Below are 22,674 nucleotides of genomic sequence, written 5' to 3'. Positions count from 1 at the left end.
TCTACTGTATCTCTCTTTCTTCTCCTCTCTGTTCTCTCTCTCATCCCGCCCTCTCTGATCCTCTTGCCCCACTCCCTTTTTGCGCTCTCTCTCTCTCTCTCTCTCGCTCTCTCTCTCTCTCTCTCTCTCTCTCTCTCTCTCTCTCTCTCTCTCTCTCTCTCTCTCCATCTCCCTCTCTCTCTGTTCCTGGATCTGTGTCATGTGCTCCACTGTCCTCTACCCTGCAGCCACAAGCACGCACCCACACAGGACAGGACAGTAAAGTGAAGAAAAAAAAAAAGATGTGAGCGAGCGATGCATGGAAGTATTGAAGGAGGTATATAGGAGGAGAGGTGAGGAGGAAAAGAGGGCAATGTGACAGCAAGTGCATGTGCTACATGACCCAGATGAAGGAGGGGATGGGAGAGGGAGAGAGGGAGAGATAGAAAGGGGCCTGATAGAAGCGTAAGAGGTGAACTGTATAGGATGGTGGCCAGAGTAGGTATTACAACTATGCTGCTCATCGAACCTGTGCTGCCTATTGGCAAATTCAATCCTTTCATGAATATTTATTAAGTAATAAACTAACATTCAGTGTCCTGCCGCACTGCTCCCGTGGGGCGCTGAGTGAGGCATAAATGCATTTTTTGTGTGTGTGCAGTGAGCACTGATTGCTGTGTGCACAATGACAATGGGAGTTTCCGAGGTGGGCTTTTGTTTTCACTAATCTTGCTCCCTCTCTCTGTTTCTCTCTCACCACAGAACTACTTCAAAGACGCCTGGAACATCTTTGACTGTGTGACGGTCGTTGGGAGTATCACAGACATTCTGGTCACAGAGCTTGGGGTAAGCACGCACCAAGTGATTGTGTGCGTGTGTTTGTGTGTGCGTGCGTGCACGTGTGTGTGTGTTTGCTAGTGTTGGTGTGTGTGTGTGTGTGTGTGTGTGTGTGTGTGTGTGTGTGTGTGTGTGTGTGTGTGTGTGTGTGTGTGTGTGTGTGTGTGTGTGTGTGTGTTTGCTAGTGTTGGTGTCTGTGTGTGTGTGTGTGTGTGTGTGTGTGTGTGTGTGCGCGCGTGTGCGTGCGTGCGTGCGTGCCTGCGTGCGTGCGTGCGTGCACGTGCATGTGCACGCGTGTGTGTGTGTGTCTGTGCATGCATGCATGCAAATAGCTTGTGTGTGAGTGTGTGTGTGTGTGTGTGTGTGTGTGTGTGTGTGTGTGTGTGTGTGTGTGTGTGTGTGTGTGTGTGTGTGTGTGTGTGTGTGTGTGTGTGTGTGTGTGTGTGTGTGTGTGTGTGTGTGTGTGTTTCTCCATGTCTGTCTGTTTGTGTGTGTGAAAGTATGAACATGAATGGCAGTGACAGCGATAGTGGTGGAGAGAGAGAGAGGGCTTGTGAATAACAGACAGTCAAGGGGAGCCGGGGAGACGCCTGTATGCACTGCGACAGTGTCCGTGTGTGTGCATTGCAAGTGTCTGTGTGACAGACAGAAAGAAAGATGATGAGAGGAGACAGAGAAGGGGGGAGAGAGAGAGAGAGAGAGAGAGAGAGAAGGGAGAGAGAGAGAGAGAGAGAGGGGGGGGGGCAGTGATAGTCAGAGAGAGAGTGGAAGAGAGAGAAAGAGAGAAGGAGAGAGAGAGAGAGAGAGAGAGAGAGAGAGAGAGAGAGAGAGAGAGAGACAGAGAGGGAGAGAGAGAGATAGAGAGAGAGAGAGTTTGACAGGGCGGAGTGGGACATTCCACAGAGTCGATCCATCGTATTGCCCAGTCAGGCATGCAGCATGGGCCCTAAAAGTCTTATGTAATTGTCCCCAGTTGGGAGTCCACTCCCAGCAGGGAGGCAGGGAGTAGGGGTGTACATAATAATAGAGATGTATCGATGTATTACATTACATTACATTACATTACATTTGGCAGACGCTTTATAACCAAAGCGACTTTCAAAAGAGGACATAATCAAGCCAGCATCACAAGCAAATACAAAGTGCACAGGAGATATACAGAACAACAAGTGCAGTTGCAAAGAGGGGTTAGTTTTTTGGTTTTTTTAAATTTTATAAAGAGTAAATAACGAGTACACACACACACACAAACTAAACTAAACTAAACATCATGTCAGGAGTCTGTCCTGGGGCAAGGCCAGCTCAAGCATTAGTCTAGTAGATTCTCTCGAAAGAGGAAAGTCTTTAGTTGTTTCTTGAAGGCTGCAAGAGATGTGCTTAGTCTTGCTGCCTCTGGGAGACTGTTCCACCACTTGGGTACCACAACGGAGAACAATCTTGACTGGGAGTACATAGAGCGACTGGATGGCAGAGCCAGATGTAGCCAGATGTAGCCTCGCGCGCCATCCTACTGTACATACTTCCGCCAAGACACTTGGCTCCGCACTACGTCTGGTACCTGTCTTCTGTGGAGCGATGTTGACCGGTAGGATTTGCACCGGTGTTCTGACAAACGGTCCTACATTGTAATTTTATCCTACGGTAGGATGCTCTGTCAGACGTGTCTGTTAAACGGTCCTACATCGCCATAGAAAGACGTCAGAGATGTTTGTTCAACAACTTATAAGTTAAATCCTGATTTTTCCGAAAATGTCCTTCCTGCTTCCTGCAATCGCGTCAGATCAAACAAAGTCCAGACCATGAATACGAAATGGCAATGGTAGTATTATGGGATGGTCAGGACCAGGCTAGTATCGATGTATCGGCCGACGATTTAATCGAATCGCATCGTAACGTGGGGCATTCTTAAGTATCGAAAATAATCGAATCGCTGGCTGGCCCCTGTCCAATGTCCTAGCTCCAGAACATAATAGAAGTGGAAAAGAAATGGGAAAGAATCGAATCGAATCGTCTCGTTTCGTGACACATGACAAAGAAGAGAGAGAGAGAAAAGAGAGAGAGAGAGAGAAAAGAGAGAGAGAGAGAGAGAGAGAGCGAGAGCGAGAGCGAGAGAGAGCACAGACACTCATCCTGCACAGAAAGAGAAATAGAGAGGGGAGGACCACAAGCCAAAGACAGAGAGACAGAAGCAGAGGAGCTGTCGGGCAGACTGGCAGACGTGCAGGCAGACGGGCATTCAGACGGGCAGACGGGCAGACAGATGTGCAGTGAGACAGGCAGACATGCAGGCAGACGGGTAGACAGGCAGATGAGCTGGTGCACTGGCCACTGTGACAGACAGGAGTCACTTTACATCAGCGCCCAGCACAGCACTCTTGTCACACACGCGCGCACGCACGCACGCACGCACGCACGCACGCAGGCACACACACACACATCATTCCGAGTGTGAGCATACATGCAGTGCGTGTGTGTGCGTGCCTTCGTGTTTGCGTGCGTGCGTGCGCGACTGCGCGTATGTATGTATGTATGTTTGTGCCCGTACTGTATGTGCCCGTACTGTGTGTGTGTGTGTGTGTGTGTGTGTGTGTGTGTGTGTGTGTGTGTGTGTGTGTGTGTGTGTGTGTGTGTGTGTGTGTGTGTGTGTGTGTGTGTGTGTGTGTGTGTGTGTGTATGTGAATGTGAATGTGTGTGTGTTTGTGTGTTTGAGAGTGTACAGTGTTATGTGCCCTGTGTGCGTGTGTGTGTGTGTGTGTGTGTGTGTGTGTGTGTGTGTGTGTGTGTGTGTGTGTGTGTGTGTGTGTGTGTGTGTGTGTGTGTGTGTGTGTGTGTGTGTGTGTGTGTGTGTTTGAGAGTGTACAGTGTTCTGTGCCGCATTTGAGAATATCTCTGACTGTGAACCAGCAGCATCTGGTGGAGAAGCAGAGCACCAGCAATTTATAGCACTGCAGGGTTTCTGCTGATGCAATCATTTCTGTGTGTGTGCGTGTGTGCGTGTGTGTGTGTGTGTGTGTGTGTGTGTGTGTGTGTGTGTGTGTGTGTGTGTGTGTGTGTGTGTGTGTGTGTGTGTGTGTGTGTGTGTGTGTGTGTGTGTGTGTGTTTTCTCTGCACAATGATGAGGTTACATGTTTTTATACTAAATGTTCTTGTTTGTATGTAATGTATCTAATATATCATTTGTGCAATTGTGCTGAAAAAGTGTGCTGATGTGTTTCATGTACATACAGTACATGTGTTGGTATAATGTTAATATGCTATATGTTGGTAAAATTTAATTAATGTTCATTTTCTTGCAATATTGTCAGCGTATTTTGTGTTTTAAAAAATAGTTTGGTGACACAGAACTTTGACGTCGTTGCCCTGGTTACCAACACAGATGTCACCTTGAGTTGACCTCTGACCTCTGTGCTACAGGGCAAGACTTCCTGCTCTGTCTGACCAGCCCCGTTCACCTTAAACCAGAAAGAGATGGACTGTTTCCGTTTACAACAATAGTCATCTATTCACCTGGGGTGTGTTTCTTTTGAAAGCGTAGTCGTTAGCCAGTTAGCAACTTGGCTAGTTGTCAATGGGAAATTGCGTTGCAAACAACAAAGTAGCTAACGTAGTTAGCAACTATGGTTTCGAGAAACCACCCCTGGTTTGTAGTGGTGTTGCTTAGCTACTCAAGATGTCCATCACCAGAGTGACCGTTGGCGATTAAATTATTTGTGTGGCTCTGCGACTGCAAGACAGTCTGTACAGCGATTAGCGTTAACAGGCCTCTGTTCATCTCTCTCTTTCTCGATTAGCGTTAACAGGCCTCTGTTTGTTTACAGTCGGCAGTCACTTGGGATTTTTTTCTCCCTAATTGGGTTCAAATCAAAGACAGTCCAGCTCTTTTGTTATTCGTTGTGTGTGTGTGTGTGTGTGTGTGTGTTTTTATTTATTTGATTAAGTTACGCTCTTGTTTCAACATCTTTCTAATTGAAAATGTGTGCATAACGATGGTTAATTTACTGTTTTAGCTTATCTTTTTGCCTTTCTGTTTTTTTCTTTGTTTCCTTTCACATGCTTTCTTTACACTCTCTGCTTTGTTGGTGGCCACACCCTCTGATGATTCCCATCCAATCAAAATGCACTATGAAACTCATGTGTCCATCCATGAACTGGCCTGACCAATCACAACCCTGGTTGTTCGAAAAAAAACACAAACAAAAACAATGTCAACCTCCAAAAATGCCGCTATAAACCATTCATCTGCAACACCTACATTTAGATGGTTTGTAATTTTTTGGAGATTTTAAATGCATCCATTGCCCTTCTGGGTCTGGCTGTGATGATGCATGTGCTCATGTTTCTGATGGTCTATGCCCTTCGATCCCCTCTACCCCCTTCTGCTTGCCTCCTACTCCCAGCCGAAATGTTATACCCACACAATCACACACACACACACACACACACACACACACACACACACACACACACACACACACACACACACACACACACACACACACACACACACACACACACACACACACACACACACAGATATCTTTATATTCAAATGTACAATGGAGAAAGAAATGTTGACTACACTTTGTATCAATGATCCACATTACCATGTGTCCACAACGTGAAGTATACCGCTACCAAGAGTGTGACATAGTTTTCTTACACTCTTCCTCACAATATTTCCTCACATTGCACCTTACTTTTACTAATTAGTGAGTACACCTCAAGTACTGTAGTTACACAGCATACATTTCACATTTAGATATATAAATACATGAAAGTAACTGAAATATAGACAGGTTTTAATGTACATCATATGTGAGCAATTATGATGTATGATGTGCACACACACACACACACACACACACACACACACACACACACACACACACACACACACACACACACACACACACACACACACACACACACACACACACACACACACACACACACACACACACACACACACACACACACACATAAACACATAAACACACACAAACACACACATGACATTAGCCGTTGTGTCAGAAAGGAAAGGCTGGGTTATTTTGCATGTCTCCTTTTTTGCATGCCTGTTTTTTCCCTGAGAACAGCATTTCTGAATCAGCACAGGCTGGCATAACACACACACACACACACACACACACACACACACACACACACACACACACACACACACACACACACACACACACACACACACACACACACACCAGCTCCGTCAAGGCACTCAGAGCTGTCACACACGCACACACACACACACACACACACACACACACACACACACACACACACACACACACACACACACACACACACACACACACACACACACACACACACACACATACACATACACAGAGGGAGGGAGAGAGAGGAGAGAGAGAGAGAGAGAGAGAGAGAGAGAGAGAAATACATGCACATACACACATTATCCATTCCCACATGCATACTGTATTGATTAGTTACACTGCACGCCTTCTGACAGCCACCATATACACTAGTGCTTTCATAGCATTCAGTGTCGACATTTTGCAAAGCATAAATAAAACTCCTTGCAGTCATACCAATCATAGTTTAGTAATATATTAAACACACACGTGCGCACACACACACACGCACACACACACACACACACACACACACACACACACACACACACACACACACACACACACACACACACACACACACACACACACACACACACACACACACACACACACACACACACACACACACACACACACACACACACACACACACACTGACGCTGGCTGGCTGAGAAGGTTGCAGAGGCCACAAGAGAGCAGGTTATGTGGAGGGTTGCATGTGTGCATGATGTGTGCTTGGAGCATCTGTGCTCAAGAGGGACACCTGGTATTTTCATCGTTGACAGGTAGGAAATTAGAAATTAGACTCACAGGAATTCATATTGCAGAGAAAATATATAATAAATTCCAAAAAATCTGAGAGCAAGTACCAGAGTATCTTTTCCAGGGGGGTATTTTTAATATAGACTTTCAGAGATCCCGCAATAGACTTTCACGTTGGGATTACTTGGTCAGGAATAGCATGCAATATAGTATAATTAATGTCTTATATAATTAATACCTAATCTGTAATCAGCACACTTCAGAATTCTTATATGGTAATGAGTAGTAGCTAACCTACAAATCGTAACTCAATTACTGCATTTGGTAATTGAGTCCAGATTGGTTCCAGTTTGTATGCGGTAAGGACAGGCTCTATTGTTACAATGAGATTTCCCAGGTGTCCTTGAGCCAGTGACCTCTGTGAACTTTGACCTCTGGCATGCCCTCCCTAGAGACCTCAAAGCAGTTCTCAGCTGATGAACTATTAGATTCTAGTTGTTAGCTTAGCTTCAGTGTGAGTGATGCATGCGGGGGGAAAAAAACAAGCTGGCTAAATAAGTATCTAGTGAGTGCATTTGGTTGGTCCATTAAGGAAAATGAAATCTTTTTAAAAGAAAACGGTTTGCACTTCTATTTTGAATGGGTTTGTTTCCTTCTTCCTTCCCTTGACCCAATGACTTGCTTTCCCCTTCTAAACGTTTGTTCTGTTCTGTCTGTGTTCTCCTTGAACCCTCTTCCCCTCTCCCTCCCTTCTCCTTGGAAATGCTAAGCCTGATAAGTCTTGCTACCCCCAACCTCCCTGCCCCTCCCCGTCCCTCCCCTCCCCTCCCCACTCCACCCCTATCCCCCCTTGGTCCTGCTTCGGACACTAATCTTCCCACCCCTGCCCTTGGAAACTTCCCTCCCCTCTCCTCCTCTCCTCTCCCCTCCTCTCCTCTCCTGTATGCTGGTTTGGTCCTATTTTGTTGCACTGTTGTTGGAGTGGACACAGTCATAATACCCACTACAAGACTAATGGCTCCCTCTCTCCTTCTTTTTTCCCCTGCCCCCCATCCTCTCTTCATTTCATTCACATCGGTGCTTCACTCTTTTATTTTGTTTATTTGTTCCTTTCGCCATCCTCCCATCTCTCTTTTCCTCTGTCTCTCCATCTCTCACATACTCTTCTTCGGTACCTACCTTTCCATCTGCTCTCTCTCTCTCTCTCTCTCTCTCTCTCTCTCTCTCTCTCTCTCTCTCTCTCTCTCTCTCTCTCTCTCGGTCTCTCTCTCTCTCTATTTCATATGTGGTGTGTGTAGAATAACTTCATCAATCTGAGTTTTCTGCGGCTCTTCCGAGCTGCTCGTCTCATTAAGCTGCTGAGGCAGGGCGAGACCATTCGCATCCTGCTCTGGACTTTTGTGCAGTCCTTTAAGGTATGAAATGCACTCGCACACACACACATGCACACGCACACACACAGACGCACACACACAGACTCACACACACACACACACACACACACACACACACATACACGCACACACACTCTCTCACACACGCACACACACACACACACACTCACACACACCCACACACACTCACACACACCCACACACACGCACAGACGCACATGCACACACACACGCACACACACACACGCGTGCACATACAGTACACTCTCACACACACACACACATACCTACACACACACACACACACACACACACTCTTCCAAACATGACTGACTTAGCTCCGCCAGACATGTGCAAAGCCCCACACACTGCCAATGCCATACTAATCTCCAGTTCCTCCCTCCCTCACTCTCTCTCTCTACCTCTCTCTCCCTCCCTCTCTCTATCCCTCTCTCCCTCCTCTGTAGGCTCTGCCTTACGTCTGCCTGCTCATCGCCATGCTGTTCTTCATCTATGCCATAATCGGCATGCAGGTCAGTGTCTTGAAGCCCAGAGGGCGCTATAGCTCTCTTTAGCAACCCTGTGGCCACGGTGTCACACGGATGAAGCAGAGGCGACGCCAGACCTATTTTACAGGGGCATGTGCAAGGGTATTGATTTGCTCTGCCCCGGTATGAGGATCACTTAAAAAAAACAAAAAAAAAACGTGCGACCTTGGAATTTAGCGTGCTCGCATTCTCTGTCAGTGCCCTACTGTGTCCCTGCATAGCATTAGGTCAGCTGATGCCCCTGTGATGAAGGCTTTAGACACTAAACGTCCCACACTTTATGCCTCATTCACACACGTCGCTGCTAGTTACTCGCTCAGCGTGTTAAAGCGATGGTTCGGAGTAGAATCACCCTAATGCCATTTGAACCGTGACACCCATCCACCTTTACACCCGAAGTGTTTTCTGCCGCAGGCTTACATCAACAGAGTTGCCGTGTTATTCGATGTTTATTCCGGTTAGCTTGACTCAAGCGCATATGGATACTGGGCACCGTCTCCAAACTTTCCCCACAAAAATAACATGTCATGACACCAAACTTCTGCAGTAGCACAAATATGGTCTGTACTCACGAAACGAAGCATTTGGAAGTTTGGAAATAGTCCAGGAGTTTATTATTATCAACACAAGCCGAATAGCTTCTCTGCTGCTAAAGCTGCGCCAACGTTACTTCCGTCATCTAAGACAAGCATGTAAGAGTCCTCAACGAAGCTCATAATATTATGCACAATGAAAAGTGAATTCAGCATCAGTATTGATAACGAAAATCCTTGTCTAATTGATAGTAGGTAAGATTTGAAATATCTTTTAAGTATTGCCTTGAAAATATAAGCCTTAATCACAATTCAGTGAAAACTTTTTTAACACTCTCGTCTGGAAGTTTGTTGAAGACTTTTACGGGCTTGTCTCATATGACGGAAGTAACGTTGGCACAGCTTTAGCAGCAGAGAAGCTATTCAGCTTGTGTTGATAATACTAAACTCCTGGACTATTTCCAAACTTCCAAATGCTTCGTTTCGTGAGTACAGACCATATTTGTGCTACTGCAGAAGTTTGGTGTAATGACATGTTATTTTTGTGGGGAAAGTTTGGAGACGGTGCCCAGTATCCATATGCGCTTGAGTCAAGCTAACCGGAATAAACATCGAATAACACGGCAACTCTGTTGATGTAAGTCTGCGGCAGAAAACACTTCGGGTGTAAAGGTGGATGGGTGTCACGGTTCAAATGGCATTAGGGTGATTCTACTCCGAACCATCGCTTTAAGTCAATAGAATGTCTATGTGTTCCAGCGAGAGGAGGAGGTGAGTAGGTGAGGAGAGTACAAGCGATGCGATGTGGGCGGATTCCGAGTTGAAAGTATTTTAACTTCGATTGAGGCGAGTAAGCGAGTAACCAATTGGGATGCAGAGTTCGGTACTTCTTGCTTTTGCATTGGCAGTAAAAGTCGCGGGAACCGAACGTTTAGCGAACGTTCCATGAGCGAGTGGCGAGTAGTTGAGGGAGCGAGAAGCGAGTATTGTGTGTGAACGTAGCTTTATTCCTTTTACCTGTAGCTCTCAGTATATAGGTGATGCCACTAAGACGGTAATTAGCTCATTAACCAGCTGTGGTAATTATTAGGACTTTGTGTTGGCCCCTTAGTGAGATTCAATTATAAGTGAGTATAATGTACCGGTATCAGCAAGGACTTTAAGAATTCTACGTAACTGTACCCTTTTACTTGACCTTCGACCAATATAGAACCCCTTGCCTATGCTACAGTATTTAGCTGATATGTGCAACACATACATGACACCGTGTAGAGTACATCTGGCATTTATGTAGAGGAACATCTGCTTCATAGTCTGTTGTGTGGAAACTCCTAAAGTCAGTATGCAGAACTGATGTGGTGATACTGGACGGGCTGACCATATGGCATTGTGATATACCACTAGTTAAATAAATTACTTGCTTGGATAAACACAGTGTAATAAATGCTGTGATGACTCAGTCATGCCGTTTATATTACTTAGTGTTGCACATTTCTGAACTCTGGACTGTGTGCTTATCGTAACATATGGGTTACTGAACGGTCTTCAGTATAAACAACATACTTCTCTGGGCTAGCTGAAAAAAAAAATCACACTTTATTTCACTCTGATGTATACAGATACCGTTTACATGTACATAAATATGTCTAACCGTACATTATCATAATGTACGGTTAGACATATTTATGTACATGTATTTATGTACATGCACAGTGCTTCAGGGTTAGGTTTTGGTATGTGCAATGTTAGTACACAGTATTGCATGTTCATATTATATATACCCATAGCCTGTTACTGCAGATGGGGTCACTATTAAATAATATATAAATGTTTTGCATTGCTGTTTTGTGGATCCGCAGCTGTTTGGGAACATAGCTATTGATGACGATGGAGAGAGCGCCATCAATCCACACAACAACTTCAGGGCCTTCTTCCAGGCCCTCATGCTGCTCTTCAGGTGGGTGTGTTGGGTTGCTCTAGTCTCTCTCTCTCTCTCTCTCTCTCTCTCTCTCTCTCTCTCTCTCTCTCTCTCTCTCTCTCTCTCTCTCTCTCTCTCTCTCTCTCTCTCTCTCTCTCTTTAAATCTAAATAATAACTGTCTTTAACGCCCTCTTTCTCTGTGTGTGTGTGTGTGTGTGTGTGTCTTTGTGTCTTTGTGCGTGCGTGTGCGTGTATATGTGTGTGTTCATGTGTGTGTGTATGGTGTGGGCGCGTATGCTCTTGGCAGGAGTGCCACGGGAGAGGCGTGGCATGAGATCATGCTGTCGTGTCTGGGGGGTAAGGAGTGCGACCCGCTGTCGGGTAACGACGACAAGTCGTGTGGCAGCGAGTTTGCCTACCTCTACTTCGTCTCCTTCATCTTCCTCTGCTCCTTCCTGGTAAGCACCAGCAACACCTCCTCCATCCTACTACCCTATCCTACTATGTCCATTTTTTTTTTTATTCCAGTAGTTTTGGGTAGGGTGTGCACATCCAAAAACACTTGTTGCAGGTGCCAGACAAAAAGTCAGACAGTTGAAAAAGGTAGGTCTGCACACTGCCGATCATCTCCAATGCATGCCTGATGAAGATCCAGCCTGATCGAAACGTTGCTTTTTAAATAATAACGTTTATTTTTAGAGCTGATGAGCAGTGTGCAGACCTACCTTTTTCAACATTTTTTTATTCCACACTGAAGAAAGCACAAGCCAAAATACATTGTGCAATAATAAAACAAGTCCCACAGAAGGACAAAGATGCGTCTGTCTATGCACTGTCTATGCACCTTTTATGTATTCACATCTGCAAGCTGTGTCATGGCCTTGCCTTGTCGCGTTTGTAATAATGTGCACTGCATTGCCCCTGCTAAATAAACTCCAAATAATAAATAAATGACACAATTCCAAGGGCACACCACCAATTGAAAATGTCAACTGAAAGTAGAACTCTGTTGCCTATATGAACAATGTACAATCGTTCTATAATTTTTAGAGATGCACCGGATCCTGATTTTTAGGATCCTGCTGGATACCGGATCCACTGCTTAAGATCCTGCCGGATCCAGATCCGGATACCGGATCCTACGAAAGGGTTGAAACACATAGCCAGCTCGCACACGTGGGCCCTTTTTATTACGTTGGCGCAAACTATTTTTAAGACTCATTGGCTTACTGCCACACTGCCTTCAATGGCTGCTTCCAAAGGGCTTTCACTCCATGCAGTGATTGGGGTTGTGAAAGACTGACTGAAAAGCCTAGGCTACGTAAAAAGTAGAGATGCCCCAGATCCTGATTTTTAGGTAACTGCCGGATACCGGATCCACTGCTTAAGATCCTGCCGGATCCGGATAGTCTTAAAAACCCTATTATCCTGCCGGATCCGGAACCGGATCTTGGATCCTGTACATCTCTAATAATTTTCCACACCAGATGATCTCTCACGGCACACTAGTGTTCCCTGGCACAGTGGTTGAAAAACACTGGTTTAGATGGACACTGACACACCCCACCACACCACACCACTGCCCACCCATTCCCTCTTAAAGGGGTAATCCGGTCGGTGTGAAATGATTTACGTTTTGTTGTTAAAACGTGATGATAAGCCCTAACTTTGGCCTCGCTTCCAAACGTCCCCTGCATTCCGAAGTCCGAGCGCTAGTCAAAAATTCCAGAGCTAGGTGAAGTTTAGCTTCTGCTGTGGACCGGCACCTGTCTAGCCATCCTTATAAATCTCTACTTTCCACCCATTTACGAGGCTCAAAGTTGCTCAATATTTCATTCTGCAAAATTCCGCATCCTACTATCTCTAAACACATTGCCAACCAAGCGGTTTCCCTTTTATGCTACTGAAATGCCTTTTAGTACTTCACACAGTCTGTCTCTGTGTGTGTCGCAGCGTGCCCCTCTTACTGTGTGTGTGTGTGTGTGTGTGTGTGTGTGTGTGTGTGTGTGTGTGTGTGTGTGTGTGTGTGTGTGTGTGTGTGTGTGTGTGTGTGTGTGTGTGTGTGTCTGTGTGTGTGTGTCTGTGTGTCTGTGTGTCTGTGTGTGTCTGTGTCTGTGTGTCTGTGTCTGTGTCTGTGTGTAATTTAGATGTTGAATCTGTTTGTGGCTGTCATCATGGATAACTTTGAGTACCTGACTCGAGACTCCTCCATTCTGGGGCCACACCACCTGGACGAGTATGTCAGGATATGGGCCGAGTATGACCCTGCCGCTTGGTGAGTCTGGCCCACACACACACACACACACACAGACACACACACACACACACACACACACACACACACACACACACACATAGGCACACACACAGACACACACACACACACCAGCAAATTGTATATACACATACACATATCACACATAACACAAACAGGTGCTAAAAATGCCCATACACACAGACATGAATTAACATACTAAAGCATACGATTTTTTGTTAGGTATGTAATGTAATGTAATGTAAATTCATTTTGTATCAGTATAACGCTGAGTGTACTTAACATACAAGACCCTTTGACAGTGGCAATAACATCAATAACTAATGTACTCCTAACAGAAAAGTCCAATGACACATTCATGTTCTTAAGAATAGTAAAAATGCAGATCCTCCATCTGCCTTCATGTAAACAGTTAACTCACCTACACCTGTACAGATACACACTGCATCCTCGTTTGCCTGATCTCTAACCACTACAGCTGTTAGCGCAGTTTTGTTAGCTCCTGTTTTCTTGTCTTCCTCATGTACCTGTTTAGGGGAGCCTGTATAAGCTGTCAGTGTGTGTGTGTATGTGTGTGTGTGCGTGTGTGCGTGTGTGTGTGTATGTGTGTGTGTGTGCGTGCGTGTGTGTGTGCACCTGACTGTGTGTATGTGTGTGCCCTCAGTCAGGCACAGAGGTAGGTAATGGTAAAAAAAAAAAAAAAACCTGGGGAGGGGTAGGATTGTGGACACAAGCTGCTGCGCTCTTCCACACATCCGTTCTGCACTCCCTGGAACACGTAGCGTACAATACCTGCCTCCCAACCACCTGTGAACCTGGTGAAGAAAGCTGTGATACCCCGTCTACCTTGTCACCCCCTCCCCCTCCCCTACCCCTCCCATGTACTGAGCCGTCTGGAATCGGAATACTGCAGAGGAAACTTACTGTGCTGTGACGCCCCTTCTGCTCTCCCCTGCTCTCCCCGCCACTTCCCTCCCTAGAAATCCAGACATGCTAAGTTTACCAGCTAGTATCTGCATTCCAGTGCTTGTCACCTACTGTAAGTGCTGACCAGTGGATGGACTTAGGTAATAGGATAAGTTCAGGTTAGGTCACATTTATTTTCAAAAGGGACAGTCAGCGTAGTCAGGCTAGGCCCTCCTAGTGACGCAACACCTTCAGCGTTGCTTCTAGTCAGGCCAAGAGCAATACAAATATCCTTTCTGAGCTCCCGAAAAATCGGGAACTCCTCCCACTTTGTCGGAAAGCAAACAACCATGGAGTGTGGGAAATGTAAATTGTTATGCTCTTGGTCAGACACAGTCTCGAAGAGATTTCAAAGTCGATGATAATCAGGCTACAGTCAGCAGTGTACACTTAACATTAGTTTGTGTTAAAACAAGAGCCGACGTCTGCACCATGTTTAGCATTCAATGCTACTTACAAAGCATGACGAAGAGATGGGAGAAAACGTGAGTATATTGATGAGAGCAAGATTGGTTGTCTGGAAACATTACAGAGTGTGCATTTCAATATGCAACCTTGCGTCCTCCACTTGGGCTTGTGGCCTCACGTTTTTCTGATGCCCCGCCTCTGTGGAGAAAACAATTAAGTTTCCCCACCGTCATCCTAGCCAAAACAATTTTTGGGGGACCGTTCTTCATTCACCATCCTGTTTGAAAATGAGAAAATGACTTTACAATTGAGCTTTTGCGAGATATTGAAATATAATGTTGTTGTTAGTGATGTCATCACAACGCATTACTTCCTGGTACGAGGCCACAAGCACAAGTGGAGGACGCAAGGTCGCATATTGGAACGCACCCAGAGCTAGATTAGAGAGAGTAATGAGAGTCATAACAACATGCTGTTCTTGGACACACCTTCAGCCCCCTCTTGCAGTGATATACATACAGTAGGTTTTTCGTTTACAAACATTTGTATTGTGAGGAGGGGCAAGATGCTAAGCAGCCAACCACTTGAGCTTTTTTTTGAGTGACAGCAGTTTCCAACAATCAGAGGTTGAACAGTGCGCAGCCAGGGTCGCGCAGCCAGGGATTGTTTACAAACGGTAAACCCATGTACTGTAGTGTATGCCACTATAGACAGTTGACTGTTTATATATTTATTCTACATTAAATTATTTAAATAGCCTTCTACAGAGAAAAGTGGTTACCATAGCTACAAATAACATCGATGTAAGACTTCCTCTGTCTCTGCAAACAGGTGACTAGCAAATACACACTGTGTACTTGTTAAGCTGTCCATGAAAATGTGTAGAGTGAAGTGTCTAGGTCTGTATGTGTGTGTGTGCTTGTTTCTGTGTTATACAGTATCTATGGATATGTACCTAAAAATTGTGTAAATCCACTTGTTATCCACCTTCTCTTGTTCCCTCCTCCTCCTTCTTCTTTGTCTTCCAGCTGTTTTGTGTGACTTATCTGTTTATCTATTTTGCTTTCTCTTGGTTGTGTTGCTCTAACCTCCCTGTATTCTTCTTGCAGTGGGCGAATTCATTACAAGGATATGTACAGTTTATTGCGAGTAATCGACCCTCCTCTGGGCTTAGGAAAGAAATGTCCCCATAGGGTGGCCTGCAAGGTTTGACTTCCACTAAAACCCTAAAAAAACACCATGCTAGCATCCAGACCGGAATGAATGTCGCTTATTTATTTACTTGGTTTTAGTTTCGTTTCCTTTTCCTTTTTTTTTTCCTTCTTCCTTTTTTTTGTGGGAGGATTTTTCCCTCTCTCTCTTTTTTTGTCTTTTCACCATCTCTACTTGCATTCTGATATGAGAACGAGAATGTGTTGGAACGATGCAAAACACGCATGAGGAATGACTCTGCACCTCACATCAAACTACTCAATGACAGCAACAACCCCAAAACGAAACCTCCCCTTTCAAAACAAATATATATATATATATCTATTTTTGTTTGATTTTGTTTAGTTTTGCTTGTTGTTTGATCACAGCTAGACCACCTTGCCCCGGGTATGACAGATTCTAATGTCCTGGCTGGGGCATGGAGGGGGACAGAAACTGCATTGACACAACTGCTGTTGCAACACCAACCCAACAGTGGGGCTTATTGTTATTTTTTTTCTGTCCGTTTATGATTATTATTTTTATGATTATTATCCTTTTGTTCCTCTTGCTCGACCTGAAGCCCCCTGTTCTATGCAACCAGCTACTCCTCGCTAGGACTTGCATAGAACGGTGTTTTAACACCAAAGGACAGAAGACAACCTCCCCCCACACCCCAAACCCCATACCAATAATACCAACATGAAACCCTAGCCGAAAACCATCGTGAACCCCAGATCGTTGCTCTCTTTTCTGACGTCTTCCAAACGGAGCGATGTAGAACTGCAGCTAGATGTTAGCGGCGCCCAGTGGACATTAGGACCTGGTGTTAGCAGCAAGTTCCGCCAATAACCTTGTTTCTTACTCTGTTTCCCCCTCCCCTCTCCCCTTCCTCCCTCCTCCCCCTCCTCTCCCTCTTCTCCCTCCCTCTCTCCTCTCCTCTCTCTTCCTCCCTTCCTTCCTTGCCTCTCACCTGCTTTTATTATTACCGCCCTCTCGTTACCACTCCTTTTGTTCCTGTCAATGTCTCATTTCTTTTCTTCTTTACTCCTTCCCTGTTTTTTTTCTTTCCACACCTCCACATCTCTGCTGTCTGTCTCTTTTGTCTTTTTCCACTCCCCCCCCATGAACACCCCAATTAATTTGTCTCCCTTGTTTATTTATTTATTTTCTTTTCTGTTCTCTTATGTTTCTGTTTTGTTTTGTTTTCCTTTGCTCTCTTGTATTTTTGGTTGTCCCCAGTGGCAGAATCAGTTACAGTGATATGTATCAGATGCTCAGGCAAATGTCTCCGCCGTTAGGCCTGGGGAAGAAGTGCCCGGCACGGGTTGCCTACAAGGTAGAAGGGCCTCGATGGGGGCCCGCGCTGCTGTGTTGTGTAGTGTATTGGTGTCTTTTTGGTTTTTGGATTTTATTTTTCTTTTATTTATCTCCCTCCCTCCTTCCCTTTCTCTCTGTCTTTTTTGATTTGGTCATATTTGTTTTTAGTTGTTTCTCTGTGTCGTTTCTCAGATGGGAGTGCTACTGACTGGGGAGGGAGAGGGGGGTGGAGGGTGGTAGAGGGTGGAGGGTGGTGTTTTTGGGGGTAGTAGAAAGCAGTCAGGCTTATCCACAGGGAGCGGGGAACGGAAGGACCTTCTCAGTGCTATTGCACTGCGCAACCAACCAAACACAACACACCACAAGCAGCACTCTCTTACGTCACACTATCTGATACACACAACAGCAAGCGGCCACTCTAACACAGAGATGCAGCCCACATTTAAACTGTGTGTCGCCTCTGCAACTTGGCTCAGCCAAAGCAACCTCATTTGGCTCGTCCAATAAAATAGGACATTAAATCGAGACTCTGAGAGATTTCTTATAAAACACATACATTGAAGTGAAAACTTTAATGTATCAATGTATGATATTGTGGATAAAGAATGATGTTTAGCATTACTAGCATATACACACAATTATAGAATCCTACTCGTACTGTCACACACAGGAAAAGCTAACACCCCTCATAATATAAGCAAACACAAACACACACAGAGACACACAGTCTCTCTCACACTAACACACACACACACACACATATACACACACACACTTCAAAGTGCAAGTGCAGCAGGGCTGGGAAGGGCCGCTGGACTTCAGTCCTCCGCGTCTCTCCTGCCTGTGGATGGCGCTAGAGGACCTAGTGACACCCGCCCCAGTGACTGTCGTGTGGAGGACCAGGCCTCCTGTTGCTCCCATTTTATTTTTTTCCTGCCGACACAAACACACAAACATCAAATTAAGACACTTATTTGCAGCACACGTCACTAAAAAAATCTACTTAATCAGGTTTCCATGTACAGTAGTAGAGAGTGCAGACTTACATTAGGTAATTTAGATTAATTTTATGAAACTGTAAATAATGTAAACTTCAATAGAAAGTTGACCACTAACGTTTTGATTCACGATTTACTCATCGTAGGGTCATTTTTGGCTTCTGTGTAAGAAAATAACTTTTCAATGCCCAGCAATGCCCCTCGCTTAATTTATTTCCTTGCCGTTCTGACGGCCCCCACACCTGTCCTTTGTTTCCTCTTCTGTCAATGCAGTTGGACTCTGTTTCCAGCTCCGCCAGCATGTTTAGACCCCCGCCTCCGACCTCTTCATAAGTCCCACCACCCACCCCCACCCCCATCTGCTACGTCTCTCAAAGTCCCAATATAAAACCTCTGCTCTTTTGCCCCTTTGAAGAAACACAGCTCATACCACTCCCCTTCATTTTCCCCTGCTGTTATTTTACTTCTTTATTCTGCCTATGTTTAGCCCTTCTCCCTCATTTTACTTTTTTCTCTCTATCACAAAATCTTAGGGTTTAGGTATAGGGTAGATAAACTAGCTTGAGAGAGTGAAAATCCTGTCGTGTAGTATCGCTTTTACATCTGTTCCTATACATGGGTTTTTCGTTTACAAGCATTCATGTGGTAAGGAGGAGCAAGATGCAAGAGCTTATTTTTTGACCGACAGCAGTTTCCAACAAGCAGCAAGGGTCGCTTAGCTAGGGATTGTTTACAAATGGTAAACCCATGCATACACCGATGCTTTTCCTGATTAGCTTGCCCTATACTCCTGCCCTACCTGGTTGAGATGCTTAGTTTTTCCTATCAGAACCAGAACCATAGATTCCCCCTTTCTAGATCGATCCAATCAAATGTCCTTTCATCCATGTCCATCATCAGCAGCTCCCTAACACCTGCCCTAGCTGTGATTAGCCCTTTTCACCATGACATGAGGCCAGTTCTGTTTTTGAGGCGAAGAAGGAGAACCGACTGCTGGTTTCCATAGAAAACAGTGTGGTGTAGGTTTATCTTAATGCCACCAGATGCAATTTGTCCTGCTTAAAATGCATTGAATCAAAGGTGTCTGAAGTAGAGATTGTAGTTTTGGCTCTTTGATGGGATCATAGTGGCTTGGTCCTTTAAAAACAAAATGGCCCATTTAAAAAAAAAATTAAATGCACGTTTTGTTAAAAACGAAAGTTCGGGAGAAGAGTGATGAAATTTGGCATGCCTAATTTACCGCCTGCATTCTATTCTCCGCTCAATTATCATTCCTCTGAATTCAGTGCGAAAACATGGGCACGCCTATTTAACTAACTGCATCTCATTCTCTGCTCTGCTGTCATTCGGTGGAATTTCAGCGCACTGAAATTTGGAACGCCCCTTAATTAACTATACAGCATTCATTCTCTGCTCACCTGTCTCCAGTTAGAAATGTTCTTTCTCGCTTGCACCCACCACCTCCCCGTTCGCCTCCCGTCTGCCGCTGTTCGATCGATTCGTCAAGCGTCTTGTCTTATCCTCTCCAGTTCACCTTTCTCCATTGCTCTCTGACCATCATCGGCCGGGGGGTGTTCGCTCAGACCTCGCACATATCTGCGGGCGCAGATACTGCCCGAGCTCTCAGTGGCGCCCCGTACTCCCGAGCTCGAGAATGTTTACTGCATAGACATTTCTCGGCCGTGGCAGTACTTCAGCACCACGACTAGCGATCTTGCCCAATACGTCGCGTAATCTATCTCAGCTTCTCGAGTGCAGTGGTCCGTGTGGACCTCGTGAACCACTTTGGTGATCGGTCCACTGCGTGGAAAGCTGCTCTACTGCGAGAGCCGGACGATCACGAGAAGTCCATTCTCCAGCAAGAATGAAGATGTATGCATACATACTTAATCCAAATATCAGATAGTGAACTAATGAAAATGTATGTATTCAGTGTTAAGAAGATAGCATTTAAACCTTTCCACCTCTGGCTTTGTCTAAAGAACAACAGACTGCCCTCCTAAAGACTGTTCCTGCCGTTCTCTGAGGCAGAGATAATTGCGTTTTTCTTAAATTGAAGTACTCATGTGGAGTTCTCGTGCTCAAAACGAATGAAAAAGCGCTCCCCAGCTATGTTTCCGTTCCCATCTGTCACATCGAAGAGCCGTTCAAAAGAATCGGTTCATTCAGAAAGATCATAACACTAGTCTGATGTCACATGTAAAAGGCTAATTGTAGCTACTAAGAGGCCATAGCCACAGTTGCTGTGCCCCCACCTTCTGTTCACCATTTCATGTTTATCTCATTGTAGACTTTCCCTCATTTCTTCCTTTTTCATTATTCTCATTGCATTGCTCTTCTCCTTTCCCATGCTTTATTTTAGTGGTTTAATTTTTGAAGTCATGTATTTTTCTCTCATTGTAAGTTGGGCTGCTTTGGTATTCAGGCTTTTGGAATCACAGACAATAGACTGTGTGCTGTAACAAATGCAACAGTGCTGAAGGGCTGTACATGTGTGGGTGTGTGCGTGCTTGCGTGTGTGGATTGTGGAGCATGTGTACGACCATTCCTCAGTCCATGGTTGGCACCATATGTGGGTTGCCAGTTGCCACGATAGACGGTGGTGGTGAGAGTAGACGATGGTCGCAGCCAGGGTTGCCAGATGAGGCTGATGATTTCCAGCTCAAAAAATGCTCAAAACCCGCCTAGAATCACAAAATCACAAAACATTTTCTGCTAAATGGCATTTTTACCCGCTCAAGGCAATCCTAAGCAGCCCAATTGGGCGGGAAACAGCCCAATCTGGCAACGCAGCCACAAGACCATCTGCTTCTCCAGCCTACTGCAACTGAAACTGTGGCTGTGAACAGACTCTGTCCAGGTGGCCCACTGGTGTGGTGCACAGCACTGACAAAAAAGGAAATCTCTGACCTGCCACCCGGTCTGTCTGTGCCACACTAAATAAAATCCAGGCCAAGCCAAAGCCAGCCTGTTCTCTTTCACTGATGCTCGACTTTAATTTTATTTATTTCGGATCATTCTCTTACATAGTGTACTATGGTTTGTCTTGTTTTTTTTCCCATGATTGTGGAAATGTATAATTGGTTCTGTTAATTACTTTATTATTTTCCCCTCTCATCATATACTCTACCTTGTTTTGAGTCATCACATCTACCATCTGCCTGATACCTAGCATATACTGTACCTTGTGTGTCACTTTAACCTTAATCATGAAACCATCACGAAACGTCATTACTTCGTCATTTAATCTTGGTCATCCTTCCCCATAATGACCTCTCCACATCACAAGGTTGGGTTTTGTTGTCTCGTTATAGGTTAATTTTCAATTCTGTAGTGTGTGAGGGATTAGTTTGTCACCATCTCCCCTCATATCTGAAGATATGTCACAGTCCTCTGCGGATCTGACCTTCTACAAATCTACTTGATGTCCAACAGTCCAGACAGGCTCAGTCAGTAGGCTATGTGGTGATAGATCGCTCTAACAACTTCTTCCTGATTTCTTTCGCTCCTCCCATCTTTTTCGTGATTATTTTCCCGCTCATTTTCCTTAGTGCCAATGTGTCTTTGCCTAAGATGCCAGTTGCTCTGTAATTCACCGTAATTCTCCCCTCTCTGTTTCGGAAAATCAAAAACAGCTTTCTCCTTACCCCTCACACTTTTTTCAGAATTCAAATCACAAAGCTTTTGTATCCCTAATTTTCTAATCAGCTAACCCGCTAATGCTAAGGTAACCCTAGTAGCGTATGCTAACGCCAGACCTAACCTAAGCTCAGCCATCCAGACTGACATGATACTTATTCTTTTTTTGTCTTTTCTTCTTTTAAACGTGAATTTTATGGAGAGTGCTGCTCTCACCTTAACCCCCATAGGCCGCACCCATCCCCCTGCATTGAGAGATCAGAGAATCTGGATCGAGCTCAGTAGTCTTACTCAGTAGCCCGTCTATGATTATATCTCAATGACAGCGTGTGTTATCCGTCAATCACTGCTGCCACAGCAACAATGTGCTCAATAATACCTAGTACTACTGCTACTACCACTAATACTACTACTACCATTACTACTAGAACAACTAATTATAAAAAATAAAACACCCAAACAAACCACAGGCAATGCAATGCTCGCTCTGTGTATGGCTGCACCGCTGCTCGTGCTGTAATGTGTACTATATGCGGTCGCATGGCATGCTGCATGAAGATGTACTGTATGTGTGTGGGAAAAAAAGAGGGGTGTACTCTGTAAGGGTTGGATGAAGAGGGGAGGGTGAGTTGGGGACCTGGCTGGCTGGCTGGCTGGCTGGCTGGCATTGTGCATTGCATGGCAAAAGCGAGGATGGGGATACAACTGTAATGACAGCCGTAATACCAGGGTGGAGTGGGGGTGAGCGGGTAGGCGGGCAGTGTTGCCAAACAAAAATCAGCCAAAGT

The 22,674-nt window shown here is 45.2% G+C and overlaps 1 protein-coding gene across 1 annotated transcript in view; it reads left to right on the top strand.

The window, feature by feature from the left end:
* The window catches only part of cacna1aa (calcium channel, voltage-dependent, P/Q type, alpha 1A subunit, a), a 180,790-nt gene that overhangs the window by 130,633 nt on the left and 27,483 nt on the right, over window positions 1-22,674 (top strand). Inside the window, exons 36-43 of the mRNA XM_063218156.1 lie at window positions 742-825; window positions 5,075-5,077; window positions 7,994-8,110; window positions 8,557-8,622; window positions 11,030-11,127; window positions 11,397-11,547; window positions 13,237-13,364; window positions 15,848-15,944. Coding sequence (XP_063074226.1) covers window positions 742-825; window positions 5,075-5,077; window positions 7,994-8,110; window positions 8,557-8,622; window positions 11,030-11,127; window positions 11,397-11,547; window positions 13,237-13,364; window positions 15,848-15,944 — 744 coding nt within the window. The remainder of the gene's footprint in view (window positions 1-741; window positions 826-5,074; window positions 5,078-7,993; window positions 8,111-8,556; window positions 8,623-11,029; window positions 11,128-11,396; window positions 11,548-13,236; window positions 13,365-15,847; window positions 15,945-22,674) is intronic.

This window comes from Engraulis encrasicolus, chromosome 2 (genome assembly GCF_034702125.1).
Source record: "Engraulis encrasicolus isolate BLACKSEA-1 chromosome 2, IST_EnEncr_1.0, whole genome shotgun sequence".
In the NCBI taxonomy this organism is placed as follows: Eukaryota; Metazoa; Chordata; class Actinopteri; order Clupeiformes; family Engraulidae; genus Engraulis; species Engraulis encrasicolus.
The sequence above is the reverse complement of the archived record's forward strand: the minus strand, read 5'-3'. Positions and strand labels throughout refer to the sequence as shown.